The 26,524-nt window shown below is 34.8% G+C and overlaps 3 protein-coding genes, 1 non-coding gene and 1 pseudogene across 4 annotated transcripts; 1 reads left to right on the forward strand and 4 right to left on the reverse strand.

Annotated features, from left to right (window-relative positions):
• Window positions 1–837: 837 nt before the first annotated feature.
• LOC107633537 (uncharacterized protein At4g14100 pseudogene) lies at window positions 838–2,170 on the reverse strand (annotated as a pseudogene).
• A 1,579-nt stretch (window positions 2,171–3,749) lies between these two features.
• LOC107630881 (succinate dehydrogenase assembly factor 2, mitochondrial) lies at window positions 3,750–5,723 on the reverse strand. The gene is made up of 4 exons (XM_016334158.3): window positions 5,456–5,723; window positions 5,260–5,386; window positions 4,329–4,397; window positions 3,750–4,221 (listed from the first exon to the last, which is right to left on the reverse strand). Exons 1-4 carry the CDS (start codon window positions 5,632–5,634, stop codon window positions 4,075–4,077), a joined length of 522 nt encoding a protein of 173 aa, XP_016189644.1. The 5' UTR covers window positions 5,635–5,723; the 3' UTR covers window positions 3,750–4,074.
• Window positions 5,724–8,255: 2,532 nt separating this feature from the next.
• LOC107630882 (calnexin homolog) lies at window positions 8,256–12,502 on the reverse strand. Its single transcript, XM_016334159.3, has 6 exons — window positions 12,097–12,502; window positions 11,930–11,999; window positions 9,280–10,409; window positions 9,085–9,156; window positions 8,863–8,979; window positions 8,256–8,738 (listed from the first exon to the last, which is right to left on the reverse strand). The coding sequence occupies exons 1-6, from the start codon at window positions 12,199–12,201 to the stop codon at window positions 8,607–8,609; spliced, it is 1,626 nt and encodes a 541-aa protein (XP_016189645.1). The 5' UTR covers window positions 12,202–12,502; the 3' UTR covers window positions 8,256–8,606.
• LOC148572292 (small nucleolar RNA Z221/R21b) lies at window positions 11,195–11,280 on the reverse strand. The gene has a single exon (XR_015908950.1). It is a non-coding gene; the product is annotated as a small nucleolar RNA Z221/R21b (small nucleolar RNA).
• Window positions 12,503–13,388: 886 nt separating the features above from the next.
• LOC148572293 (uncharacterized) lies at window positions 13,389–16,266 on the forward strand. Its single transcript, XM_088507441.1, has 4 exons — window positions 13,389–13,496; window positions 13,554–14,043; window positions 14,326–14,720; window positions 15,487–16,266. Exons 1-4 carry the CDS (start codon window positions 13,389–13,391, stop codon window positions 16,264–16,266), a joined length of 1,773 nt encoding a protein of 590 aa, XP_088363567.1.
• The last annotated feature ends 10,258 nt before the right edge of the window (window positions 16,267–26,524 follow it).

Genomic DNA, 26,524 nt, shown 5'->3' on the forward strand with positions numbered 1-26,524 from the left:
AGGCAGCCACAGCAATGGCCTCAACACCACTGCAAAGTGTGGCCCTTGTTCAGTAAATGGTGGTGGTGGATTACGACCACCCTTGAAATGGAACCCATGACTTCGGGTCTCAAGTCATCGTTCTTCTCGGGCTCAATCAACCTCTTGCATCATCCCAATTAGAAACACCTTACTTCAGCAGCACCAAGGATTTCCATGGCGATTGCGGGGCTTGTCTCATTCTCAATCATGATATGATGATATACACGTTGTTTGAACTTCGAAATCCGAAATTTTCATGGTGATAACGATAGGACTCCCTTTGATAAGTTGCATGATAACTACTTCTGCCCCGGTAATTATTTTTTCCTCTGCTTAATTTCATCAAATACTTCATTACATAAGCACCAAGAAGATTTAAGCCTTATGCACCAGCTGTCACAAGAGTTGCAAATGATACATCCGTTAGAAAGGCAGAGCTCCAGAGGGATGAAGCCGTTGGGTGAATCCTCCATCTTTTTCTTTTTGAAGGATATGCAAGAAAAATTGAATTACACAAACATTGCTGGATTTAACTTTTATTTCTTACTGCAATTTTGGTGGGAATTGCAGCACTTGTTGGATTGTACTTCTACCTCAACACCCAATACTAGGTTGCACTCCTCATTACCTCTGAAATGTGGCGTTTAATGTGTTACTCTTGTTTTCTTTTCTTTCTTTCTTTTTGTACCTTATGTTTCATTCATAGAGGAATACATTATTGGTCATGTTTATAAACCCTGGCTAATCAAGAGTGGAAGAGTTCATTTCACTCTCTTCAGTCTCCATTCACATTATTAAAAAGAGCAATATATTTTTATATTTTCAACAATGTCGACAAGAAAGATGGTAGAGTTTTCTAAGATTTGATGCAAAGAATTTCTTCCCATGATTTATACAGGAACATTCTCCAAAAGAGAGAAAGAATTCTTGAAAATAACATGCAATGAAGCTATGGCATCAGCTTGAATGACATATACACGGCCATTCGTACTCGCTACTTAAAGTTCCCAAAGGGCTATAATAACAGTTCATATCATTCTAAACAACATTGATAAAGAACTTCAACTCAACTATTAAGCATGAGCAGTATGGCATGTATGGGGTATCCCTCTGATCAATGTCCCATGAGAAACAACATCAAGAGATGGTTCTAAGAGGGGGCTGCTTGTAAACAATACACAGATGCCTGCCAATTGGGATCATCAAGCACCGCACCAACCTCAAATGTCATCCATTCCTGGAATCACCCAATGGCAACAGCATTCATTACAAATTGTTGGGCTACGGTAAGGAGTTCTTAACCACCCAGGAAATTTTCGAGAGTAACTAAACGAGAAAAGATCAAATAAAAAGATATTATATTTAACTCAAAATCTTAAAATGTTAAAAGTAAATAAGAAGATATCACATCTAATTCAAAATTTCAAGGTGTTAAATTAACAGATTTCTTATTTTATAAACTTCTGGTTGTTTCTTGAAATGTTAAGTGACAAATGTAAAAAGTGTCATGAATTAATCTCACATTAAATTAAAAGAAAAAAAAAGAAAAAGTGAGTAATTTATAAGATAAAAACCCCAATAATTTGATAGCGTAAAATTTTGAATTAGATGTGGTGTATGTTGTCGCTGGTTCCTCCCAAACATTGCAGCAGAAATGGTCAAACATTCTTTTGACCCAGAAAGGTAGTAGCACCGTCGAGCCAGTTGGGGCGGAGAATGCCAACATCGAAATGGACCACCTTGCAGGTGGTGTTGAATGGGTGGAGGGTGCAGTAGGAGGTGCCGTTATCCCATTCGAGGTCGTAGGTGAGGACACCCAGCTGGTGCTGGATGATGTTGAAGTTGCGGCCGTTGGGCCAGTCGTACCATAAGTCTACCTTGTGCAGAGAACCGCTTCTGTTGTTGAAGAGCACCGAGTGGAATTGATCAGGCCATGTTGCTGGAAGTGGCTCCTCTGCCATTAACGGCGACAGCTGAAGAAACAGAGGAAGAAGTAGAAGAAACACACAGACGGGTCTAAGAGCATCTCCAATGAGAGTAAAAATTAAAGCCCAATTACTATTATGTAAGAAGGAAAGAAGGCTTATGCGTTGGAGTAGGAAGGAAGGGAGTTCCCACACAAATTCCAAGGAGGAGGAGTCCCTCTAAACAGGGACTTCTATGAAACAATCAACAATTTGGCAAGTTAGTTAGAAAATAAATAATTATATATAATGTTAATTAACTAAATAAATATATTAAATAATTAAATAATAATTAATACAATAATAATTATAATAATTAATTATATTAAATAATTATATTTTTATTTAATTAATAATTTATATTATTAATTAAGTAATTAAATTATAATTAATTTATTAATAATTATAATAATTAATTAGATTAAATAATTAAATTTTTATTTAATTAATAATTTATATTAATTATTTATATCATAATTAATATTAAATATTATTTATAATATCATATTAAATTATAATTAATTAAATTTACTTACGTTAAAAAATAAATTTAATTTTTATATTTCTCCAAAAAAATATCCAATTTCGAAATAGACAGTAGCATAGACAATTGAAAGAGGACTTGATTGAATACATATGGCAATTTCATAATGTTTGTCGTCAACTATAGAGCTTAATTATGTTTTTCTTTGTATTAATTAATTTTACAAATTAGTGTAATCTTGAATTATATATTGTGTATTATTGTTATATATGAATTTATTTAATATTAATATCTTTTAACTGTGAATTATTTTTAAATTTATAAATTTAAATTATATTATTAAAAAAATTTAATTACATTTATTTTAAGTATTTTAATTAATTAATTAATTAATTAAGTGGGACCACAACAGGGATTAAAGTTAGTTCCTCCTAATGGAGAAGAGAGATGCTTTGAGTTCCTATTTACTGTTGACGCAAAAGGTGATGTGGAGTTACTTTTTATGACAGGTGGGCCATAAACAGAAACTGAATGAGTTCCCTACTGGAAATGGTCTAATGCCGGTTGCAGAGGCCATTCTCGTGCTTTGCTGTGAGTATCAGTGCGAGTACCGAGCTCAATCCTCACTCGTCCTTTTTTCCTTTCTCTTTTTATCTTTTAATCGCAAATAAAGCAGGACCAATTCTATCCACGCTCCGCTTTGAGTATGAAATATGAATAGACTTTCGCAATATTTTTGTGGACATATTTAATATTTTATACATCTTATATTTTTTATTTTTAATATTAAAATTAATTATAAAAAATATTAATAATATAAAGGTGAGCAAGTTCTTATGGATATAAAAAAAATTATTTTCTTAAACTTTTCAACAGCATTAAATATGTCAAAAAGAATTCAAATACCGTAACTTTTGCATGAAAAAAATTATAAAAATATTATGCATACATTAAAATTTATTATTAAATTACTTATTATATATTTATATATATTTATACATATTAATTTATATCTTTTTATTAAATAATTAACCATTAAAATAGTCAAATTTATTATAATAAAATAATTAAATAGATAATAGATAAAATATAATATTTTTTATATAAAATATCAAATACACCATAATTAATTATTAGTTAATTTTCAATGCCTCGTGTATATATCTACTTATAGTTTAATTATAAGTTTATAACAGAGCACTATATAGCTGAAAAAGTTTAGGAGGCAGTAACTTTGTTAAATTCTGATCAGCATGTAACCAGCAAAAAAAAGTGAACCATTGGATGAAATTTCATACCCATCTCACACCATTAAAACCATCATTGATGGCTATTTGATAGTTACAAATCACAAAGTTGCTGTCACCTAGTATTCCTCCTATATAGCTCCCTAACATAAGTAGTAGATCATTTGAGCATTAGCCTTTTGTCCAAACAAATAAATTCCGGGATGAGATTCTCTGTTAGAACAAAACGTCAAGATATCTCCACTTGCTAATACAAACCTTTGAGTTGCAGTTACCCGTTACTTATTTATAGTAATAAAAATAGTAAAAAAGGCATTTTTTTTCATTGTTACAAATGACAAGATCTTGTGTTCTCAAGCTACTGATTCCCAGCAATGGGACCGTCCCGACCTTTCTTGATATCATCCCAACCCCTTACCCATGGTTGGCCAGGTGTTGCTCTTGTTTCTGGGGAAGAATGGCTCTCAAGGTTCTTCATAACTCTTTCATGCATTGCAGCAAAAACCTAAGCAATAGATAACTCAAATGTGAATTTTAACCCCAAGGAAAGCAAAAATCAAATCAAACAAGTAACTTGAAACTCCATCAATTAAATAATGAAATGAAACTCACTGGATTACTGCTAACTGATTCTGGAGGTTTCTCCTGTCCAGATAGCCACTTCCATAGATCTGGATTCTCCTATAGAACAGAAATAGGATTTTGAAGTGCCATGACTCGAGCAAAGAAATATATCAACCAAACTAGCCTAGCAGCTCTCTATCTATTTCTTTTCCATCAGATCAGAGCTTGCAAAATAACAAAAACATCATATGAATTTTCTAACTCATCCTTCTCAGTTTACAGACTCGCAAGCTTGTTTGGAATCTGGATCCTACATGTGCAAGTTTGGAAGTTTTTTGGCAATAAATGTGATGTAGCCTAACTAGATTTTTTCAGATTAACCTCACTAGTTAAACAATGATGCAACTGCAAGTTAGAATTTTGCCTAGCTTGCAATACAAAATAGTTGCAATGATACATACATTCCAGAGATTCAAAACCAAAACCAAAACCAAAACCCTCCCTCTTATGGTATGTCTGATTGGATAAACGAGCTCCAGGTGTAATTTAACATACCAAACTCTAAAATGAAAATTTCCTATAAGCCTTAAAGATGAAACATCAATGGCAATCCAACCTGAATTGAATGTGAAAATGTTTCTTTCCCCTCAAAGGCACATATTAATCAAATGAAGTACATTTGTAGATAATCAGAATCAAAACACACAGTAATATATACAAATTTAATGGATAAGCGTGCAAACTTCAAAATTCCTGACCCTATCAATTACAATCAAGTTGGTGTAAATCAAAGAGTTCCATATCGTAATGACGGAGTTTAGGTGTACCAGTGAAATTAGAAGATAACATACTTGTGCAGTTGTACAATGGATCCAAGTGGAACTCAGATGATCCTCGGTAATATTTACAACCAATCAATACTAGAATGAAGGAAACTACTCATGGCGGTGAATTACCAAGGGAGGAAATGGGGAATTACCAAGTCGAGGACATGAACGAGAGCTCGAATACGATTTTCATCCAAGGAGTGAACATTGTCCTCCACCCATTTGCCGAGAACCAAGTCGAGTTCCAAGAACCCTCGTTGTTTGCTTCTATAAATTAGCCTGTTCAGAAAGAAAGAACAAAATCAAAAGAGGAAGAATAGAAAGAAAAGAGGGGAGGGGAAGGGGGACCTGTTAAACAAGCGCCTTTTGCTTTCTTCGTCAGACAAATCGATATGAAGGGAGAGAGGATCGGGAGGGAGGGAGCTGAAAGGAGAAGAAAGAGAATAGCGAGGAAGAGGAGATGCGGTGGGATTAGATGAAGTGAGGAATCTGCGGAGGTTGATAACACCTCGTCTCAGCGAACCCATTTGATTGCGAATGGGAAAATAGGAGGAATGAATGAGTGAAAATTGAATTGTGTTTTTAGTTGTATTTGTATGGCTTACACAGTACTACCGTGGCCCTCCTTCCTCCTGACACACCGCACTCATCTATTATTAATTTATTAGTTATTACGCCACACAAACTACTCTGTTTGTTTGCATGAACTTCTACAAAAATGTTTTTTCAAGTGATTTTTAAAAAAAAAAAATATTTAATAATTATGTTTAAATATAATAATATAAAATTATTTTTTTAATTATTTATTTTATTAAAAATGTTTTTTAAATAAAAAAATATTTGAAAAAATATAAATTATAATTTTTTAAAAAATGCTTTTTCTATTTTTTAATATTTTTACTGGTACTATTAAAATTTTATCAAACACACTAAAAAATAAAAAATAAAAAATCTTTTAACTTAATATCATCCCAACAAATACTTAAATTTCAATTCATTGTCTAGCATTCTCATTTCAAAAATTGTTGTGTATTAATTAAAGAGTAAATACTCAATTTAGTGGTTATCTATTTTTACAAACAAGGCCATTTTTATTTAAAAATAAGGGAGATTTCGATCTCCAACTTTTTATTTGGGATAATATGATTTTTTATTAAAAAATCTGTTAAATAGTAATAAAAATTAATTTTATAAAATTTTATATTTTTAGAATAAAGTATTAAATTAGTCCCTTACGTTTGGACATAATCTTTTAGATTTTAAGAGCAACTCCAACAAACAAGAAGTTGAAACCTATAACAGGAGCAGGAACTTAACGTTGGAGAGAAGAGAGAAGGAGTTCTTACACAGCTTTTGAAAAGAGTGAGTACCTTTGATTAGGAACTCATATTGTCCAATAATAACTTGCCACTTGGTAAGTTATTATAAAAATAATTAATTGTATAAAACTTTAATTAATTAAATAATTATTTTAAATTATTAAATAATAATTAATTTAGTAATAATTATAATAATTAATTATATTAAATAATTATATCTTTATTTAATTAATAATTTATATTAATTATTTATGTTTTTATTTGTATTAAGTAATTTTATAAATTAGTGTAATCCCAAATTATATAGTGTATATTTATTGTTATATATGAATTTTTTTAATATTAATATCTTTTAATAGTGAATTACTTTTAAATTTATAAATTTAAATAATATTATTGAAAAAATAATTACATTAATTTTAAGTATTTTAATTAATTAATTAAGTGGAGATTTGGATCCTCTAAAGTTTGAATTTCACTTTAGAGAGTAAAGTGTGATTTTCTACCCTTGAATATTTTCTCTTTCATATTTATTATTTGGTCCCACCTATGAAATCAATGGTGAGAGATCACACTTTACTCTCTAAAGTGAAATTTAAACTTTAGAAAATCCAAATCCATTAAGTGGGACCACAAACAGAAACTAAAGTTAGTTCCTCCTAATGGAGAAGAGAGATGCTTTGAGTTCTTATTTACTGTTTATGACGCAAAAGCTGATGTAGAGTTACTTTTTATGACAGGTAGGCCATAAATAGGAACTGGAATGAGTTCCCTACTGGAGATGTCCTATTTGAATCCAAAAAAAATTCATTTAGCTTCAATATAGTCTCACTGTAAGGTCAAAGTTAAATAATTAACGGAAACAAGATTGATAATCTGGAGAACAAGTACAAGCTCCAGAGGCAAAAAATCAACCGTAGATGTATCAATACATTTATTTATCATTCTCTTTAGTTCTATAGAAAATATTTTATTTAAATTATAAAAAAAAAAAAATAAAACTTTTTGGATTCACATAGGACACTTTAAACTTTAAAACCAAAACAAAATTACCTTCAAACATAGAAGACCAATTTAATACTTTAGGTCTTTACCCATACTTTTATTTATAATTTATGGGATTTTAACCTCTCAAAATTTTTTTCAATAATAAAACTAACTACACCATCACTATTGCCACATTTTTATCATCATCATTATAATTTTTACTTTTATTATTTCTATTGTACAATTATACTTTATAATCATTATCTTCTCTACCATCATCAACATTATCATGATAGTTTGAGAATCGAAGTGCTCTTTTTTATTGGATAAGGATCGTCTCATCATTGTAAAAATAGATAGGGATTGGGTTAATTCTTTACTCTTAATTAAATTTGAAACTATAAAACTTTTTTATGATTACTCATTAAAAAGAAAATTCGCACTAATAAAAAAATTTTGAAAGATGTCAGCGAAAAAAACTCCAAACAATTTTAAAATTTGAAAGCATGCTAATCACTTTTAAAATTTGATAAGTGTGCTAATCACTCTGCCAACGTCTATTTCCAATGAGCATAATGTTAAAGTGGCCACTAGAATTTACTAATTAGGTATTTTGAATTATTTTAATTAATATACAATTTTCAGTACTCAGTAATTTACCTTGAAAGTTAGCTAAAACATTGATTAAACATATAAAACAAAAATTGAGAAGATGTGTAATTTGATTGTTTGAAAATTTGATTGATGCCTAGATGAAACAAATAGGTGAGTTAAATGATGAATTTTTAAAGTAAACATTACCTGTAAACAAACTATCAATTCTAAATAGCAACTTTCAGTTGTTTCTTTAAAATCTAGCAATTTCATTTAAGCACCTTACAATGTCATTAAACCACACAAGTGTTGCTACTTGCTAGATGATTGGATCTCTCTTCACCGTTATAAGCAAAAACAATTAAGAGAAAAATAATTTTACAACCTCAATTAGCTTCAAAAAAGTCCTCAAACGACCGGCATAACACATATCTGGTTTACACTCCCATATGCATAGCATACTTTAAAATAAGGTGAAGGATAAAAATGAGAACAAAGTGCCTATGGACTAAACACCTATTGTCCAACTAAGCTCAAAATTTTTCTATTCTGATGATCTTGGTCGGCAGCCCCCGTGAGCGAAAAGGTTTTCAACCATTTCAATCTCGCCTTGTCCTCCTACGTGGTGCGGCAGCAGATGTTTCCTCCTTCTCTTTGTTTTCTTCATTCTCTACGCCACTTTCATTGGCCTTAGTTTCTTTGGGTGCTGGGCTTGGCTTCTCTACGCTTGCCTACACAAGACATGCCCACGGATTAACATAATGTTCTACACACACTGTCCGAAATATAAATACTGGAGGAGACCAATTTTACTGGGTAAGATACAATCATACATCAATGAATTTCATTACTCACCGGCTTCTTTTTTCCCCCAAATATGAGCTTGAAGAAGATTGTCAAGAAGACAACCACAACAGACACGAGAATTCCAATAGTGAGATTTGGTTGCTTCTCACCCTTTTCAATGAGATCCTGTTCAGAAGCACAGGATTCACGTTAAACTCCAATGAGTGCAACATAACAGGATGTGTGCACAAACATACACAAAAGATAGGAGTATTTTGTTGATAATCTTACATGTATTTTGAGCTTGTAATCACTCAGGAATGGAATGTCAGCTATCTTGTATAAGAGGTCAAATACCTTCTTCTGCATGGTTAAAAAAATAAAATAACGCATCAGAAATAGGAGAGGGCAGAAGAGCCATATTAGAGACATGCTGCACAGTAAAAATGAGTTACAGCTGGAAAACACTCAAATCAACATCATTACCTGCAAGTCTGCAAGACCACTTGAAGCAGCCACAGATTCTTCTTCTTCCTTCTGTTTCTCTTTCTCAACTGCAAACTTAGGCTTCCATGTAGTCTCTCTATAAGAGGCTGCAACCTTGTCATCTTTAGCTATCAAGATATTGTCAAACAATATGCCATCTTGCATTGTCCAGATCTCAATACCAATAGCAGCAATGGGCTCAAAATCAGGCTTTTCAAGTTCAAAGTAGTCTGGGTTTGGAATATCACGTGGCTTCCATATACCCTTATAAGCTGGGTTGTCAATGAGAGGGGCATGCCATTTTCCCTTGTAAGCAGGATTCCTCTTCATTGGCCTCTTCCACTCACCGCAACCAGGGGCGGCATCACACTTGGGGTTATCAATTTTGGGGGCTTCCCATTCACCATCCTCCTCGTCATCCCAATCTTCTGGTTTTGTGGCTTCGGGGTCATCAATTTCTTCAGGCTCATCATCCAACCATCCTTCAGGTTTCTCAGCTTCTTCATCAAGAATTTCCATGGGTGCATCCTCATCCCAGTCATCTGGCTTTACAGCATTTGGGTCTGGAATTTTAGCTCTCTCATCCCAGTCCTCAGGTTTATTGTCATCAGGATCTGGGATTGTCTTGGGAGGGATAAGAGCAGGTTCAAAATCCTCCGAAGATAAGAAGTTTGCCTTCTTCTTCTCTTCCCCATCAATCAAGATACGCAATTCATTGTCAGGCTTCAGAATAGCAGTGTATACATGGGTTAGTTTGTCAGATGGAACGGAAGGGGGATACTTGAGATGGTGTTCAACATACTCCCCAGTCTTGGGATTCTTATGCTTGAAGATGAAGTGCACCTTGTTTGTAGCTCCACACTTGTCAGGACCAAACATGATAGAATAAGGAGATTCATTGTCAAATCCTTTGGGTTTCCATCCAGCCTCCTGTGGTCTAAGATACTTTAGGTATGCACCACCACACTCAAGACCATTCTGAAGACGAGTCTCGAATTGAAGAACAACTGATTCATCCTTGAGAGTCACCGGTTCATCAAGTTCTTTAACTATAGCATACTTCCTTGCTTTCTCACTTACAAGAAGTCCGTAATCATCATGCCCCTCACTCTTCTCATGCTTCCACGCACCTAGAACAAAGGGAGCAAATAAAAAAATATTTCAACTTTCAGGTAAAAAAAAATTATACATCACGGTAGTTTCCAATGGCATTTTGGTAATTTTAATTTTAAATTCAAACATCTATGATGTCAATTTACAACAGGTGAAATTTCAAATATGCATTACTAAAGCACCCCACACTATGGGAAACAAGTGCACCAAACTTGTTGCATATACAAGTCTAAATATAAAGAAGACATTACAAGGACTCGAATGCAAAATTCCAAAATACAGACTGAGAAGCACTTATCTCAAGGTGATAAGAGGAGGCCCTTCTCCTTTACACACAATCATTTGGAAATTAAGGATGTATATTGTAAACAAAATTGTAGCAACGAGATATTTGCCGAAAATAAATGGTATTGATCTTTACATAGATTCCATTTTTACACTAAGTTTTCTTGAATAAAAATCATTGACCACAATCACACAATATAATGAGCAAGGTAAAGTTGAGAGAACCCGAGCGTATAAATGAAAATATATATTGGGACAAAAGAGGAAGAAAGGGAATTATGAATAAGAGAAACCATCAGAAACCAGAGTTTTATCTCCAGAAGCTATATAAGCTATACAGTCCGCATCATGGTTGGGGTCACAAAACCCCACATCACTTGATTTCCTCTTCATTCAATTTGTTTTCCACTTTCCAGACACCATCCACACAACACACATGACAGATAGCAGTAAAATCAAACGGGAAAAATAAAATGAACCACAAGAAAAAAGACAATAATGGACTCTGAAGAAAGGAGGGCTCAGATTTAATGGGTATGAGAAGCTTGTCAACACTGAATCATCAGAGTGGTGCATGACTTCCTCTAGTACTCATCACAGCCCACGAAATTCTATGTTCAATGCAACGACAAAAACAACACAAAAAATGTATCTAAAGAGTTGACTTAGAGAGAGAAGTAACACAAAAGTTACCACAATTTATTGATCTCTCTAGAATACTCATGCTTTCTTTACATGCTTATTAGTTATTAGTATCTGGCGAAAATTCTGACCAGCAACAGTCGTTAATTTATTTAAAAAAATTGTTGCAAGAATATTATCAAATAAGCCAATAGGATCTCTTTATTACTTTGATTACACTTCCTCTAATAAATTTTGCCATTCCAAAATTACAGACCTAGAAAGTATACTTTTGAACATCGTCGGTTCGTCCAACCATGTATCAAAATGCTAGTCGTTTCTACAATTCGTAAAGCATTTATAGAAGGAACTCCGTCAAACTGCCCAGAGAGAAGTCTGGTGGATTCGGATTTCAATATTTTGAGTGAGATTCGTTTAGTTTCTTTCTTCTTTAAGTTTGAAATTCATCATAATAACACAAGCATATACAGTAATCAATTGAAGACAACACACAAAAGCATGTTGATATCACACTTTCGACAAACAGCCAGTAAAATAATCAGAACTAAACTCAGAGTAACTACAATCAAATCAATCATACAAACAAGGAAATAAATGAGCTAGGGCTTACCATTGTACTCTTCCTTCTGCGACACAATCCAACGGCCTTCGAAATTCTCATCGAACGACTCGTAGAAGATCTGAAGCACATGCGTAACACAGACAAAATCAGTCAACGCAAAAGCAAAAGCAAAAAACACAGATCCAACGCATAAAAGAATGAGAAAGAGTAAATACGGCGTCGTCGACGTCATCTGAAGCGCGGAGGAGCTGAAACGATGCAGCGCAGACGAGGAGAAGCACTGTAACGATCCCCGGAGGGGTTAACTTCCGTTCTCCCATGATTCTCACTCTCTCTAGCTGACTCACAGTGAAACCCTAATCTTGAAATGATAATAAGAGTGAAATCTTAACAACAGTGAGATCTAGAATTTCCTAATAAAATAACAGCGTGTAGTGAGGGAGATGACAGCATCCCCATTTCGGGTTTGTTCCACTTTATAGACTTGCTTCCCACTTAGCTTAGAGCTGTTTCGACCAATGATCAAACGCGCCGCGTGACATTAGCCAATAATATCTTGCCACGTTGCCTTTTTGCATCACTCTTATGTCGTGCTGCCTGCGCCTAAATATCAAAATCCATATATCCCATGATCCGCCTTTTTTCATTTATTTTGGAGTAATTACCAAATCAAATAATCAATACATAATACACTTGCTGAGGTTTTTAACAGCAGATAATTTGTGGGGCACGAGGTGAAAAACTGTCATGATTTTTTGAAGGACACATAGAGTGATAGGATAAAAGAGGATAATATTGGCGAATGGGTTAAAACCAGTCAAATAAAAATACGAATTAACTCTTAAAGAAAAAACACATTTAACAATTCAGCCCAGAATCAGAATAAGACTACTCAACGTAAGAAAAAGTCGGTCTTAAACTGTTTATTGGAGGAATTTGCAGGAATGTCAATGTAAGAGGAGGAACAAAGTTTGAAACCACAAAACGCTGGCAACAAGGTAGCACCTGAGACACCTCAATCAGCCAACTCTAGAACAAAATGCATGGAGGTTATCATAGCTGGTCAGTCCAATGTCAAGGAGGATGAAGGACAACCTATGCAATTTACTATTGGGCAATGTCTCACAACAGAGGAAGACAGGAAGTGAAAAAAATTAGCAAGATAAGGCACTGGAAGGTTGGAGACTAAAGCTGGATCCAAAAAAAGGTTGATGAGTGGTATAGTTGAAGGATCTACAAAGAAAGAAAGAACAGAGGATGAAAATGTAGTTGAACAGGGGGTGGAGGGTGCCAGCCTACAAATGGCACCCAATGCGCCATGAGAACTATAGTTTGGAATTGTTGGGGTTTGGGGAGACCCCTGACAATTCACACCCTAAAAGGGATATGTAAATCCCACTCCCCCGAGATTGTGTTCATAAGTGAAACAAAGAACCAATCTCGACAGGTGGAAGAAAAACTCCGGGCATGCAGCTATGAAAAATGGCATATTGTTAACCCGTCAGGAATGGCAGGAGGACTTGCGCTAGCTTGGAAGGATAGCATCAATGTTCAAATTATAAACAGCGGGGAATTCTTTGTAGCAGCTGAAGTTAAGGAGTTCGGAAACAATGGGGTATGAACGTTCATTGGTGTCCATTTGAGCTGTTTGGAACAAATTCGAGCCTTACAGTTTGAGGAGCTTACAACAATGAGTCAACAACTGGAAGAAAAAGTGGTAATAGCGGGAGATTTTAATGTTATAATAAGTCAAGCGAAAAAGGAGAGTGGAGGCCAAAAATCAGCAACTACCATTGCAATATTTATTAACTTTATTGATAGAAACGAATTAGTGGATATTGGAATGGTGGGGTGGCCTTTCACGTGGATAAACCGAAGACAAGGAGAGGATTTGGTGAAGGAGAGGATTAACCGCTATTTAGTAGGGATGGGATGGAAGCTGAAGTTTTCAAATGCAGTGGTGCACATGCTCACAGAATCAGGCTCGGATCATGCTCCTATCTTGATGGAAATTGAACCTCAATCCTGGCATAGTAAAAGGCGTTTTAAATACCAGGAACGTTGGTGTGGAGAAGATGTTGTCAAAAGAATTGTCAGCGAAGTGTGGAAAATAAAAGTAGTAGGCTCGGCTATGTTCTCCTTGCCCCAAAAGTTGAAAGAATGTAAACATAGATTAGTTCAATGGCAGATAACTCACAAAGCAAACTCTCGAAAAGAAATTGAGGACCTTCAAGCTAGCCTAGAGGAGCTGCGGGTGGCTGGAATCAATGGAGAATAGGAGATTACCAGATTGGAAGAGAAGTTGGAGCTAGCATATATGAAAGAAGAGAGCTATTGGAGAGAAAAATCTAGAGTCAAATGGCTAAAAGAAGGAGATCAGAACACCAGATTCTTTCACCATAAATTTCAATCAAGGGTGTGAAGGAACAGAATTTGGAGATTAGTTGGGAGGAACAATGAGATTGCATCAAAATCGGAGGATATTGCAAAGGTAGCTGAAGACTACTTCTGCGATATTTTTACTTCTTCTTATTTGGTTGATCTGAATCCATATTTGGAGGATTTGGAGCCTAAGGTTACAGCTTCCATGAACCGTAGGCTCCAAAGGCCGGTAACTATGGATGAGGTCAAAAGAGCTATGTTCAGTGTTCATGCTCAGAGTGCTCCTGGTGATGACGGGTTTACAGCTATGTTTTTTCACTTTTTCTGGGATATAGTTGGAGGTGACGTTTTTAAGGCAATGCGAAGTTTCTTTCACAGTGGCAGAATTCTAAAAAGATTCAACCATACTCAAATTTGTTTGATTCCAACGGTGCCAGATGTCAGTGACATTACTCAAGTACGATCGATTAGTTTGTCCTTAGTTATGTATAAAATTATTTCTAAAGTTATGGTGCACCGACTACAAGGTATTATGAATAAAATCATAAACCCAAATCAGAGTGCTTTTCTCAAAGGTAGACTCATTTCAGATAATATTCTAATTGCCCACGAATGTATGCACTATTTGAAAAATAAGAGAAGTGTAGCAGATCATAAGATGGCTATTAAACTAGATATGAGCAAGGCTTATGATAGGGTTGAATGGCACTTCTTATGGTACATCAGGAAAAAGCTGAGCTTTGATGCTAAATGGATTAACTGGACTAAGGAATTGGTAACGACTGTTTCTTACTCTGTTGTTGTAGAAGGGCAACCTTTTGGCTACTTTAGGCCAAATAGGGGCATCCGACAGGGTGACCCCCTATCTCCATATCTATTTCTTTTTTGTGCGGAAGGGCTTTCCTTCTTGCTACACAAGGCAGAGCAAAACAGATTAATTCAAGGAGTTCAAGTTAATCAGAGATGCCAAACAGTTAATCACCTTTTGTTTGCTGATGATTCAATCCTTTTTTTGCAAGGGCTCACCTAATACAAGCCAAAATATTTTGGAATTGCTAGAGATCTACGAGGGTTTCAGTGGGCAAAAAGTCAATTTGAACAAGTCGGCCATCTTTTTCAGTCACAACACACCTTAGAACACAAGACTAGCAATTGCGCAAACACTAAATATTGAACATATCGGAGCCCATGACAAATACTTGGGGCTGCCCTCCATAGTTCAGAAATCAAAGAAAGCAACCTTTGGAGCTATCAAGGATAAAGTTCAGAAGAAGATTATGCATTGGAAAAGAAGTTTATTGTCCTCAGGTGGCAGGCACACGCTATTGAGAGCAGTGGGGAAAGCGATTCCTATTTACACACTCTCTTGTTTCAAGCTCCCGGATACGCTGTTAACTGAGATTCATAGCATGCTCTCGCAATTTTGGTGGGGTCAAAAAGGCGCAGAACGAAGAATGGTTTGGATTAAATGGGACACAATGACGAGACCAAAGAAAGATGGAGGGTTGGAGATCAAAGATCTAAGGGCACAAAATTTGGCCTTATTGAACAAGCAATATTGGCGTCTAATGAAATACCCTAATTCTACACTGTCAAGAATGTTCAAAGCTAAATATTTCAGATATACAGATTTCTTACATGCAGAGATAGGAAGCATACCGTTGTGGGGTTGGAGAAGTGTTCTTGAAGGCCGCAAGGTGATTGAGAAAGGCTTGTTATGGAAAATAGGCTCTGGTGCTAATGTCCACATCTTCCATGATCCCTGGCTCCCACCACTATTGCCCTTTAATGTCCCTCAAGCTGCAGTGACAATCTTACCGAATCTGCAAGTGTATTATGTTAGTGCGCTACTAAATCCTGATAGAAGCTGGAACAAAAACCTGATTGAGTCAATTTTTCCGGTTGATATATGCAATAAAATTTTTTCCATCAAACCAACAGAGAAGGAGGATGAAGTTAATTGGTGTTGGACAAAATATGGTATATATGAAGTTGGGTCATGATACAAAGTTGCTTATGGGTTCTTTCATTCTCCTACTTCATTGATGCCTCATAACATACAGAACCACAGAGTATGGAATAACATTTGGGAATTGAAATTACCTCATAAAATTAAGATTTTTTTATGGAAGAGTCTTCATGAAAAGCTTCCGGTTTTGCAACAAATCCATAGCCGGTTTGCAACCACCCCCGCCACTTACCCAAGATGCATGCTGAAAGATGAATTAATTTCTCACGCCTTGTTCCAATGTCCTCTATCTTCAATAATCTGGAGTCTAAGTTTAATAACCTCTGACTTATGCCAGAGAGAAGAGGATATCTTCATCAATTGGTGGCAACGAGTCTTACCTTGGGCAGCGACTCAAATCGAAGGTAGACAAAAGATCCTCTTCATTGTGGCGCTATGTTGGAGTACTTGGAAAGCGAGGAATAGGTGTGTCTTTGAGAAGCTAATAAACCCAGCGCCGAAGATAGTGCAAGAAACCAGCAGTCTAGTGCGTGAACTCAATAGCCATACCTGATGAATGCTAATAATTTCTTTTTATTCTTACTTTACTCTTTCTTAAGCTATATGTCTTCGAATCAAGTTTGGTGATAATTGGGAATACCCAACTTCTTTTGTACTTCCTTATGGAAATATTATTATTTTATAATAATAAAATAATATCTATCTTTGAGAAAAAAAAAACAGCAGATAATTTGATATAAAAAAATTTAAAATATAATACAATTTTAAATTGGTGTATGTATTTGTGTGATATATGAAAAAAGTTTTTTTTTTTATTTATGTTTTAGATATGTTTAATTAAAAAAAATTCATCGATACTTTAACTTTAAATGAAGTTCATATATTTTTTGTTATTTAAGTAAAACCTAAATAAAAGTATATAATAAAAAAATTAATAAAAAAACGAGTATATAATAAATAAATATCTTGATTTTTATGAAAAAATATGTATACATATTCTTTTGTAAGTAACTAAAATTTTAGTTTATATCTCTAATATTAGTTTATGTAATACTAATAATGATAGAATTGATCTATTTTAGAATAAAAGAAATAGTTAATATTGAATTAATTTGATTAGCTATTTTAAAAATAAATTAATATATGTATTCGTGCGATACACATAAAATATTTATTTATTTATATTTATGTTTGAAATATGTATCTATAATAAATTTTTTATAACATATTTAACTTATTTAACATATTTTTTATTTATGTGATTATACATATGTTTGATAATTGTTTTACAAAATTCTCACAGAATGTGAATCTTAACTTAGGTCTACTCCTATAACACATTAAGACAAATTTAGAAACAGTTTTTTACATCAAATTTAAAAATATTTTTACAATTATTTCAAATAGAGATATATTTAAATTTTTAATTGTACACTGTACAGAACACCTTTATAAAATAATATCAAAAGAAAGAATCGTATAAAATATATAATTGATTTATTATTGATATACAAATTATAATTACTTTTTCATCAATTAGAACTATTTGGATTGGAGTTTTTTGTGTTTGTGTCTCAAATCGATTTGCACTTCACACTCGAAGTACTATAATTTTAAGTTTTCAAATTTTATGCTCGAACATTATCTTGATATTTCTAATAAGATCATTGTTATTAAAATCGGACTGGATCGGCCAGTTCAACCGAAAAACCGGTGAACCAGATTCATTATCGGTCCGGTCCGTTATTTGGACCGCACAAAGTACAGAACCAGAACAAATCGGTCAAACTCATAACAAATTGGTAGAACCGGTCAAATTCGGTAAATTCGGGCTGATCGAACCGCTTAACTTTTAAAATTTTTCAAAAAGTGTGAATTGAATTTCGAATCCTTGCCATTTGAAAAGAAATCGTCCTTCTTTGCCACCAAACTATTTAGTTTTTTAATAATACATATGTAAAATACATATAGATATCTTTTATCAAATAGTTTATTTTTATTTATTTTATTTTAATTTTAGTTATAAACTCACTCATTCTTAAATTAATAATATTTTTATTTAACAATAATTATAAATTCACTTATTTTTTTTTATAATTATATAATATCTATTAGTATTATTTTTTAATAAATACTTGTAGTATATAATAGTATAATAGATATAAACTAATTAATAAATTATTAAAATTTAAAAATAATAGTTATTTTAATATAAAAATAAAATAAAAATATTTATGATAGAATAAAATTAACAAAATACTTATTGTTTCTATTCCATATTATTTTAAAATAGCTAGATATTCTTAAAATATTAATAAAAATATGTATTTTGATTTTTTTATTTTTTATTTATATAAGACCGGGTTAATCGGTTCAATCAGTGACTCACCGATTGAACCAATAACCCAATGACCCAATAGTCTGACCGATTTGATCACCGGTTCGGTTCTGACAACTATAAATAAGATCATACTTACAAAAAAATAAAAAAATATAAAATATATCTAAAAATTTTAGATAATACTCCATTTAACAATATATTAAATTAAATGTTAGAACATAACTTAGTAGTCATGGTAATTTTGTTATATATAATAATTTAATTTTCTAATTTTAAAAAATATGTATGATTGTGGGACAATTTATATATATCACATTTAACGCATGTAAATAATAATAAATTAGAATATTATCTTTTTTTAATAATGTAATAATATACTTTTCTTCCATAAATTGATTTAAAGTATTAATGCACACATCATAATTTTAGTAATATATAATTGTTACCGTTTGTATACTAATATATTAATATACATATTCTTTCTATTTTATTATATAAATTTATATATTATATTCATTTACGTTTGGTATTATTTAGAACATTCTTTTATTCTCAAAATTCAAATGAAAAATTATTTTTATTAAGAGACTATAATTCTAATTATTAGGTTCCAATTATGTTTAGCATCGCACATGTACATACGAATTAATTAGGTTCTAATTATTGTTATTTTAAGGAGTTTAATGGTTAGATATTCATAATTTTAAAGCTTTTTTATTTAAATAAATTTTAAAAAATGCTTAATTTCTAGAATACGCATAGATAAAAAGTTCGAACAAAATGTGCATGACCAACTCAGGGGCAGCATACACGAAATGGAATTGCACTATATTCTAGGACAAGCGCTAGCAAAATAGAGCTGACAGGATTGACTGTGCAGCTCACATGCTATTCCTGACGAGACAGACACGAAATGGCCACCTCTTGAGCATCAGCCACGAATTGGAGGTCTTTAGGGGAGACAGATGCAAATTAATCCAAGACAGTGGTGGCAGGTACGAAATGACGAGGTAGCAATAATGGCAGCAAATTTCAGTAATCACAGTTTCCGTACGAGCATGCAGTGGATGGTTTAGGTGGCAAGGATTTGGAGGGTTGTGCCTGAATTAATATAAAAGGGGTGAAGGGGGAGGGGACCAATTCGCCGGGTCATTAGGATTAGGAGAGACAGAGTGTTGAGGAAAACTAAATATTTTTTGTGTGATAAAAAAAATTGTGGTGTGGTAAAAAAGTCTTATTAAAATGAGCAGTAGTAGAATCAATGTTGAAAAAAAATCATAATAAGTTGGATGAGTTTTACATTTCTACACATTTACATCTAAAGGTTAATTTTTTTATTAATTAAAAAATAATTGTTATTGATAAAAAAAGGTTTAATTATTCTGTTAGTCCTATAGTTTTGCAAAATTTTCAATTGGGTCTCTATACTTTTTTTCTTTTTAATTGGGTCTTTGCACCAATTTTTTGTTTTCAATTAGGTCTCTCTTAACAGTAATTGGTTTAATTATATAAGGACCCAATTTAAAAAAAAATAGTGTAGGAAGTAGGAACCCAAATAAAAGGAAAAAGAAGTATAGGGACCCAATTAAAAATAAAATTTGGTTCAAAGATTCAATTAAAAGGAAAAAAAGTATAAGGACCTAATTGAAAATTTTGCGAAACTATAGGGATCAACAAAGTAATTAAACCATAAAAAATGTATAAATTTAGGCAGTTATGTGAATATTTTTTGTCGAGTATGCTATTAGTAGTCTTGCTAGTAGTAATTTTATTATTATTTTATCTTAGATTATTTTGAATAATCTTGTTTTCATCCTTTTCTATTTTAGCCAACACGTGTGCTTATTCTGTATGGCACACTAGTTGACGTTTTTACTTCAAATCAGCCGGATCCAAGTATGGAGATTAGGCGGCAGATACTTGAACCGTATCCAAGAAGAGCTGAATTCTATTATGCATCGTTGATAAAATGTTTTGAATACGACAACCTATTGATAAGCGCCCTTGTAAAAAAATGACGTCCTAAAACCCACACATTTCACCTCCCATGGGGTGAGTGTATTGTTACTTTGGAGTACGTCATAATGCAATTGGAGTTACCAATTGATGGCGAGCCTGTCAGCGGCACTCTGAGGTCTTAGAGTAAGTTCCACCAGAGGGATATATGGCAATAGTGTAAAGAACTCCTCGGTGAAGTTCCTGATGGACATATCAGGACAACGATGTTTAACATAAAATTAAAGTAGCTCAGGAGTCGTCTCCAACAGATGCTGCTTGACTCTCCAGATGAAGCCGCCATACGGTATGCATGTTGTTACATTTTGTATTTGTTGGGCGACGTTCTACTACCGGGCAAGGCAAACAACACGGTTCACGTCCGTTATCTTCCGCTTTTGGCCAACTATGACGCTATTAGTACCTATAGTTGAGGCAACGCCGTTCTCTGTTGGTTATATCGAGCCATGTGCTTAGCAATAGATTATAACATGGAGGGTATGGCTGGCTGTCATACGTTGCTAATGTCATGGATATACTACAGGCTTCCTTTTTGGGTATTAGACGTGACGAGTCCGTATATGTTTCCGTTAGCTACAAGGTAATATATTATATGGCTTCTACCGTACCAATTTTCAGAATGGAAATGGCTTCAGCTGTATCGAAATTTTGAATTTCTTTCACATTATTCGAACTAGATGAGCTATCACCAATATATTGAATATTCACGCAAAGTTCCATGGAATAGATGCTTGCAATACTACGATGATAAGAAAACATCATCGAAACATGCTAGTCGAATTTAATCTTCATTTTCTGATAAGCAAATGAATTGGCTAACGCAACTGGAATTCTGTAAGCCAACTTACTGATCTTCTTTTTTCCAATCATCATAGTATTCATGAGAATCAAATTTTTCAGTTGTTGCAAAAATATTTGTGGAGGAATCATCATCCAAAATGGATCATCACAAATAAATGTTACACTCTCAAATGTATGAGAGATTTCTCTATTCGGATATACGATTAGATATATGTGTTCAGATGCCATATTAACAACAAAAGTAGAAGATAACAAAATTTTAGAAAATGAGTTTCACGGTGAGAAAGAGAGAGTAAAAAAAGAGTGAATTGAAGTTGTGGCAAGACACCCGGTGGCAGCATCGTTTATATAGCCTAATTTTGGTTCCATTTCGTTTGCGGTATACACTTAGTTGGCTCATTTCGTTTGTGGTACACCAGAATCTGGTGCCCATTTCATGTGTACCCCACTTGAAATCTCCATTTCGTGTCTAGCACACCCAGCTTGGAAGGAGACCTGCAAGCTCTACTTCGCGTCCGCCGAGCCTGCTTTCGAAGTTCCATTTCGTGGGTGATGCAAGTGAATTGAAAGCTCCATTTTATGTGTACTGCTTCTGAGATGGTCATACGTATTTTGTTCCAAATTTTCATCCATGCACATTTTGGGAATTAATTATTTTGTTATGCTTATTTAAATAAAAAAAGCCTAATTTAAAAATGTCATATAATTTGTGAAAATATAAATGATATTTGATTCTTTTTTCACGAATTTAATACATAAATCTAATGATCATTTTAATTGATATTAAATTAGGATACTATTCATCTCATAATTATATATTAATTATGTATCTATTTACACTAATTTTTTTATTAATCGTAACAATTCAATTAATATATGTTATATTTAATGATTATTTTATCATATATTTTTTTAATTGTAGTTACAAAAAGTTATTCTGTTTATGATTTTGTATAAAATAAATATAAAAAAGATTTAATATTATTTAAAATATTTTTTAAATAGTTGTACGCTCATAGAACATGTAACACCCTAACTACCAAAGCTCGCACTTCCGGCTGCGCGACTCTGATAGTTCGGACATTACGACGACACTTATATTAATTACTACTAAAATATGAGCCTGTTTAAAACTTTAAACCGCAAAGCCGCTCCAAAAATACTTTTGTTCGATAACGTACATCCATAGATACCATACAACTCACATAGACTCATAAAGAGTACATCCATATATATATATATATATATATATATATATATATATATATATATATATATATATATATATATATAAATAACATTACAAGTATTAACCAATACAATGCCTATCTCTCTTATAGAATATATCAAGATAATGGCGAGGGTACAACAAGTAATAATCTAAAGCAATACAGAACATTTCAACAACTAAATAAACTCCTCGTGACTTCTGCGCCCATATCCTGAAAGGGGAAAAATGTAGGGGGTGAGAACATCATCCTCGAAAGGGTTCTCAGTAGAGGGTTTTTGGGAATTACTGTAATAGGATACATGAAGATAAACCGTACCAGTGATTAATAACCGTCTTATGCCTCTTTTCAAAAACAACGGTTTACAATAAAAGTAAAGTCGGAAATCTTTTCTGAAAGAGGAACCATTCTATTCTCAAAACATCAAAGCCTTTCAAAAAGGTTTATCTATACTGTACCAAAATAGCTTTTCATATTTTATTCCAAACCAGAAACACGAAACCAAAATCAACCATCGGTTCATCTCCTTCCAACCACGGCCCTAGGCCCAAACAATCCAACCATCAACCAATCACCACAATCCAACAGAGTCCCAGTAGCAAACACAAATAGGAAGATGCAAGCTCAAGCAAACAGTTATTGCAAGTAGAACAATTAGCAATTAATCACATAGGCAAACCAAGTATAATATGCACACCCAAACAATGTCACATAAATGCATATGATGCATGCCTGTCCCTAGTGGCTGATGATATCATCTGTCGGTTATATAGCCAACCCGACACGTCCTGGTAGCTAACCATGGACAGAAACACCCCTCGCGGAGCAAGTAGGTTTGAGCTACAACCCCATTGCTACTACCCGCTCAACCCAGAGCCAGTGGAACAACCACTACTGCGGCTACTACCCAGGTGGGTGTTTAAAAGCTCAACCTGGAGCGAGTGGAATCACCACTACTACCGCTACTACCCAGGCGTCACAATCTCTGACCTGAAGCAAGTGGGACGAACCACAACCCTTGCTACTGCCTAGGCATTTCAAGCATATATTCATTCAGTCCCAGTCATGGATCAACATCCATCTCAGCCATCCGGCTTAAATTCATAATTCATAGTCAGCCATACGGCCCATAACTCATTCGGCAATCAGCCATAAATCAATATCATACATAACCATTCCGGCTCACGGTTCAATCCAGAACCAGCCAATATTCATAATCATACACAGCCATTCCGGCCCATAACAAAATAGCACTTCCGCCATTCAACATCATCAAATTCATAAAACCGGCATTTTAGCCACAAATCACTTTTCTCAAGCCATTTCACTTTGAAATCAAACTTCAACTCTTTTTAGCCTTGGCTTTTAGAAATCTCGTTTCTCAAATCATCTCAGGCTCATAAGCCAAATTTACTCAAAGTGAGTTCCCTTTTTAAAACAAAGCCGCTCTCGGCATCCTCTTTCCGAAACTTCCAAAACTATGGAAAGTTAAAGATTCATTTTGGGAACATTTAAAATCACCCATCCCACAATGGGATTTTATAACAAAGTTTCTCGGCAGAGTCCCAAGTCTTTAGGGGAGAATAGCATAACTCATTTCGCCGAATTCATTTAAAATCATTAAAACCTTGGCTTTCCGATTTGAGTAATAAAATAGGATCTAAGCCAAACCGAGTCACGTAATCATTTACTTCTTTCAAAGCCGTTTCCTTTACTTAGGCAAAACCAGCTTCAACCCCCATGCTAAATTCTAAAGCGTTTCAACTGTTCAAAATTGTTTTAGTCTTGCAAAAGTTCAGAGTTCAAAGAGTACTTAAAACCTTTCTCAAAATATTTCAAAATAAAACTTGTCAATAGACATTCAGGTTCTTTCAAAGTCATTGAAACTTCTTTAATTGAAACCCCCAAGTCAAATTCAAAGGCATAAACCCTTTTCGCATTCAAACAGCTTTAAAACACAAGTTTCATCTAAATAACTTTCTCTTGAAAGAGATACAATGCCTTTCTTAAGAAGCAAGACTAAATCACAATTTCCTCTTTAATAACTCATTTCGAAAGCATGAATCATCCTTTTCTTGATAATTCAAATAAAATAGCAGAAGTATTTAACTCATCATTTTCCAGACAACATTTCAATAAAGACTCGGATTTTATAGAAATTTCGGCAGCACCTCCCCTAAAACTTGGACTTTTGCCACCCGATTCGGGTCCCAACTAAACCGTTTCTCATTCCTTTTCAACAGCTCAAAACCAGAAATCAATTCAAAAGCAGGCTAAATCCAACAGTCGCCTCAATGGCATACCTCAAGGAAACCATTTCAAAAATCAACTCAATATCAACCGATTTAACTCATTTATAAAGCTTTAAAGAATCGGTTCCGCAATAAATCATTTATCAAAACCAGAGCAATTAAAGCAACCCAGGCTGGATTTCAAGAGCATTCTATCTTTCACATCATCAAAATAATTGACTCAATTCAAACCAATCCTCAACGGATTAAACTCATTTCAAATATTTAAAGAATCAACTTCAAACATTACATTTCACAAGCCACACAACAATTCAGCCAAGCCAACATCCATAATAGTTCGAGTCAATCAAATAATACATAAGGCAGATACAATCACTAATTACACCATATCTCACATCAGTATCCATATGTAATAATTCCAATAATAAACTGTAGTTTTCGAAAAGCGCCCCTACCTCAAAACGCAAACCATAACCCAAACGCGTCACCGGAACCTCCTCTCTTAAACCGAAATTGCCAACAATCGCAACCTCGGCTCCAAGCCACTCTCGCGGTAACCACAACAACACTAATCGCGACATATAACAATAGAAACTCAATCTTATAGCAATTGATGCCGCAAAACCTTAGTGTATAATGACAAAATAGTAACTAGAGAGCTTCCAAATCGAAAACGCTTACCGAACGAAGAAGGAACGACTGAACCGGAACAAGCGGCGGTCTTCAAACCGGTTCAACGGCAGCCCGGAAGCCACCTCAAGCGGTAGCGACGACAATTTCCGATCGCGCCAACTGAAACCAACACGCAGTGACTATAGTATTCCCAGAATTCAAAAAGGACAGAAACCACAATTAAAACCCTTACCGGCAACCTTTTCCGGTGACGGCAGCAGGGTCTCAAGTGGCAGAGGCTCAGCCCGGAGCTCCGGCGGTGATCCCGGAAGTCACAGAACCACTCCCGGCGGTCAAAACACAGGGCACAGCTTCCTCTTTCGACCGCGACACCTGCGGCGGCCTGAATCCTTTTCCGGCGACGGTGAGAACCCCAACAGCACGGCGCGGTTCAGTCTGCTCCATAGCACAGCGGTGACCGGACCTCCAGCTCGCGTCGTCCTCTCTCCCAGCGGCGCTCAGTCTCAGCCTTCCTCTCCGACGCGACGTGGTGGCGACCGACGCAGCTCGTGGCTCCACAGGGACTCCTCTCTCCCAACGTCGCTCACTCACGGCGGACCAGGGAAACAGAAACGGAGCCCCATCGTGCTTCTCGTTCGGAGCTGGCAAGGACGACGGCGCGGTGACCCCGACGGCGACAGATCGGCGAGGATGAGCTCCTCTGGCTTGCGCACGACAGCTGCTTCCCCTCAAACCCTCTTCTGCACGACTAGTGGCGACGCAGGAAACTTCGACGGCGGCAAATCGGTGGCAACATGGTGGTGCGACGGTGACCCTGGCAACATGGACTGCTGCGGCGGCGCGGCGCGATGGCAGCGATGAGCTCCCTCCTCCCGCTCTCGCTGCAGCTCAATCTCCCTTTCCCTCTTTGATTCTGCTACTTTCAGTCGTGGAAGGGGAAACCATGGGTGTTGCTGTCCGTGGGTGAAAGGGAAGGCAGGTAGGGTTTCGGCTGCTGGGTTGGAGGCTTTAGGGTTTCAT

Source organism: Arachis ipaensis, chromosome B3 (genome assembly GCF_059453495.1).
Source record: "Arachis ipaensis isolate K30076 ecotype BB chromosome B3, ASM5945349v1, whole genome shotgun sequence".
Classification (NCBI taxonomy): Eukaryota; Viridiplantae; Streptophyta; class Magnoliopsida; order Fabales; family Fabaceae; genus Arachis; species Arachis ipaensis.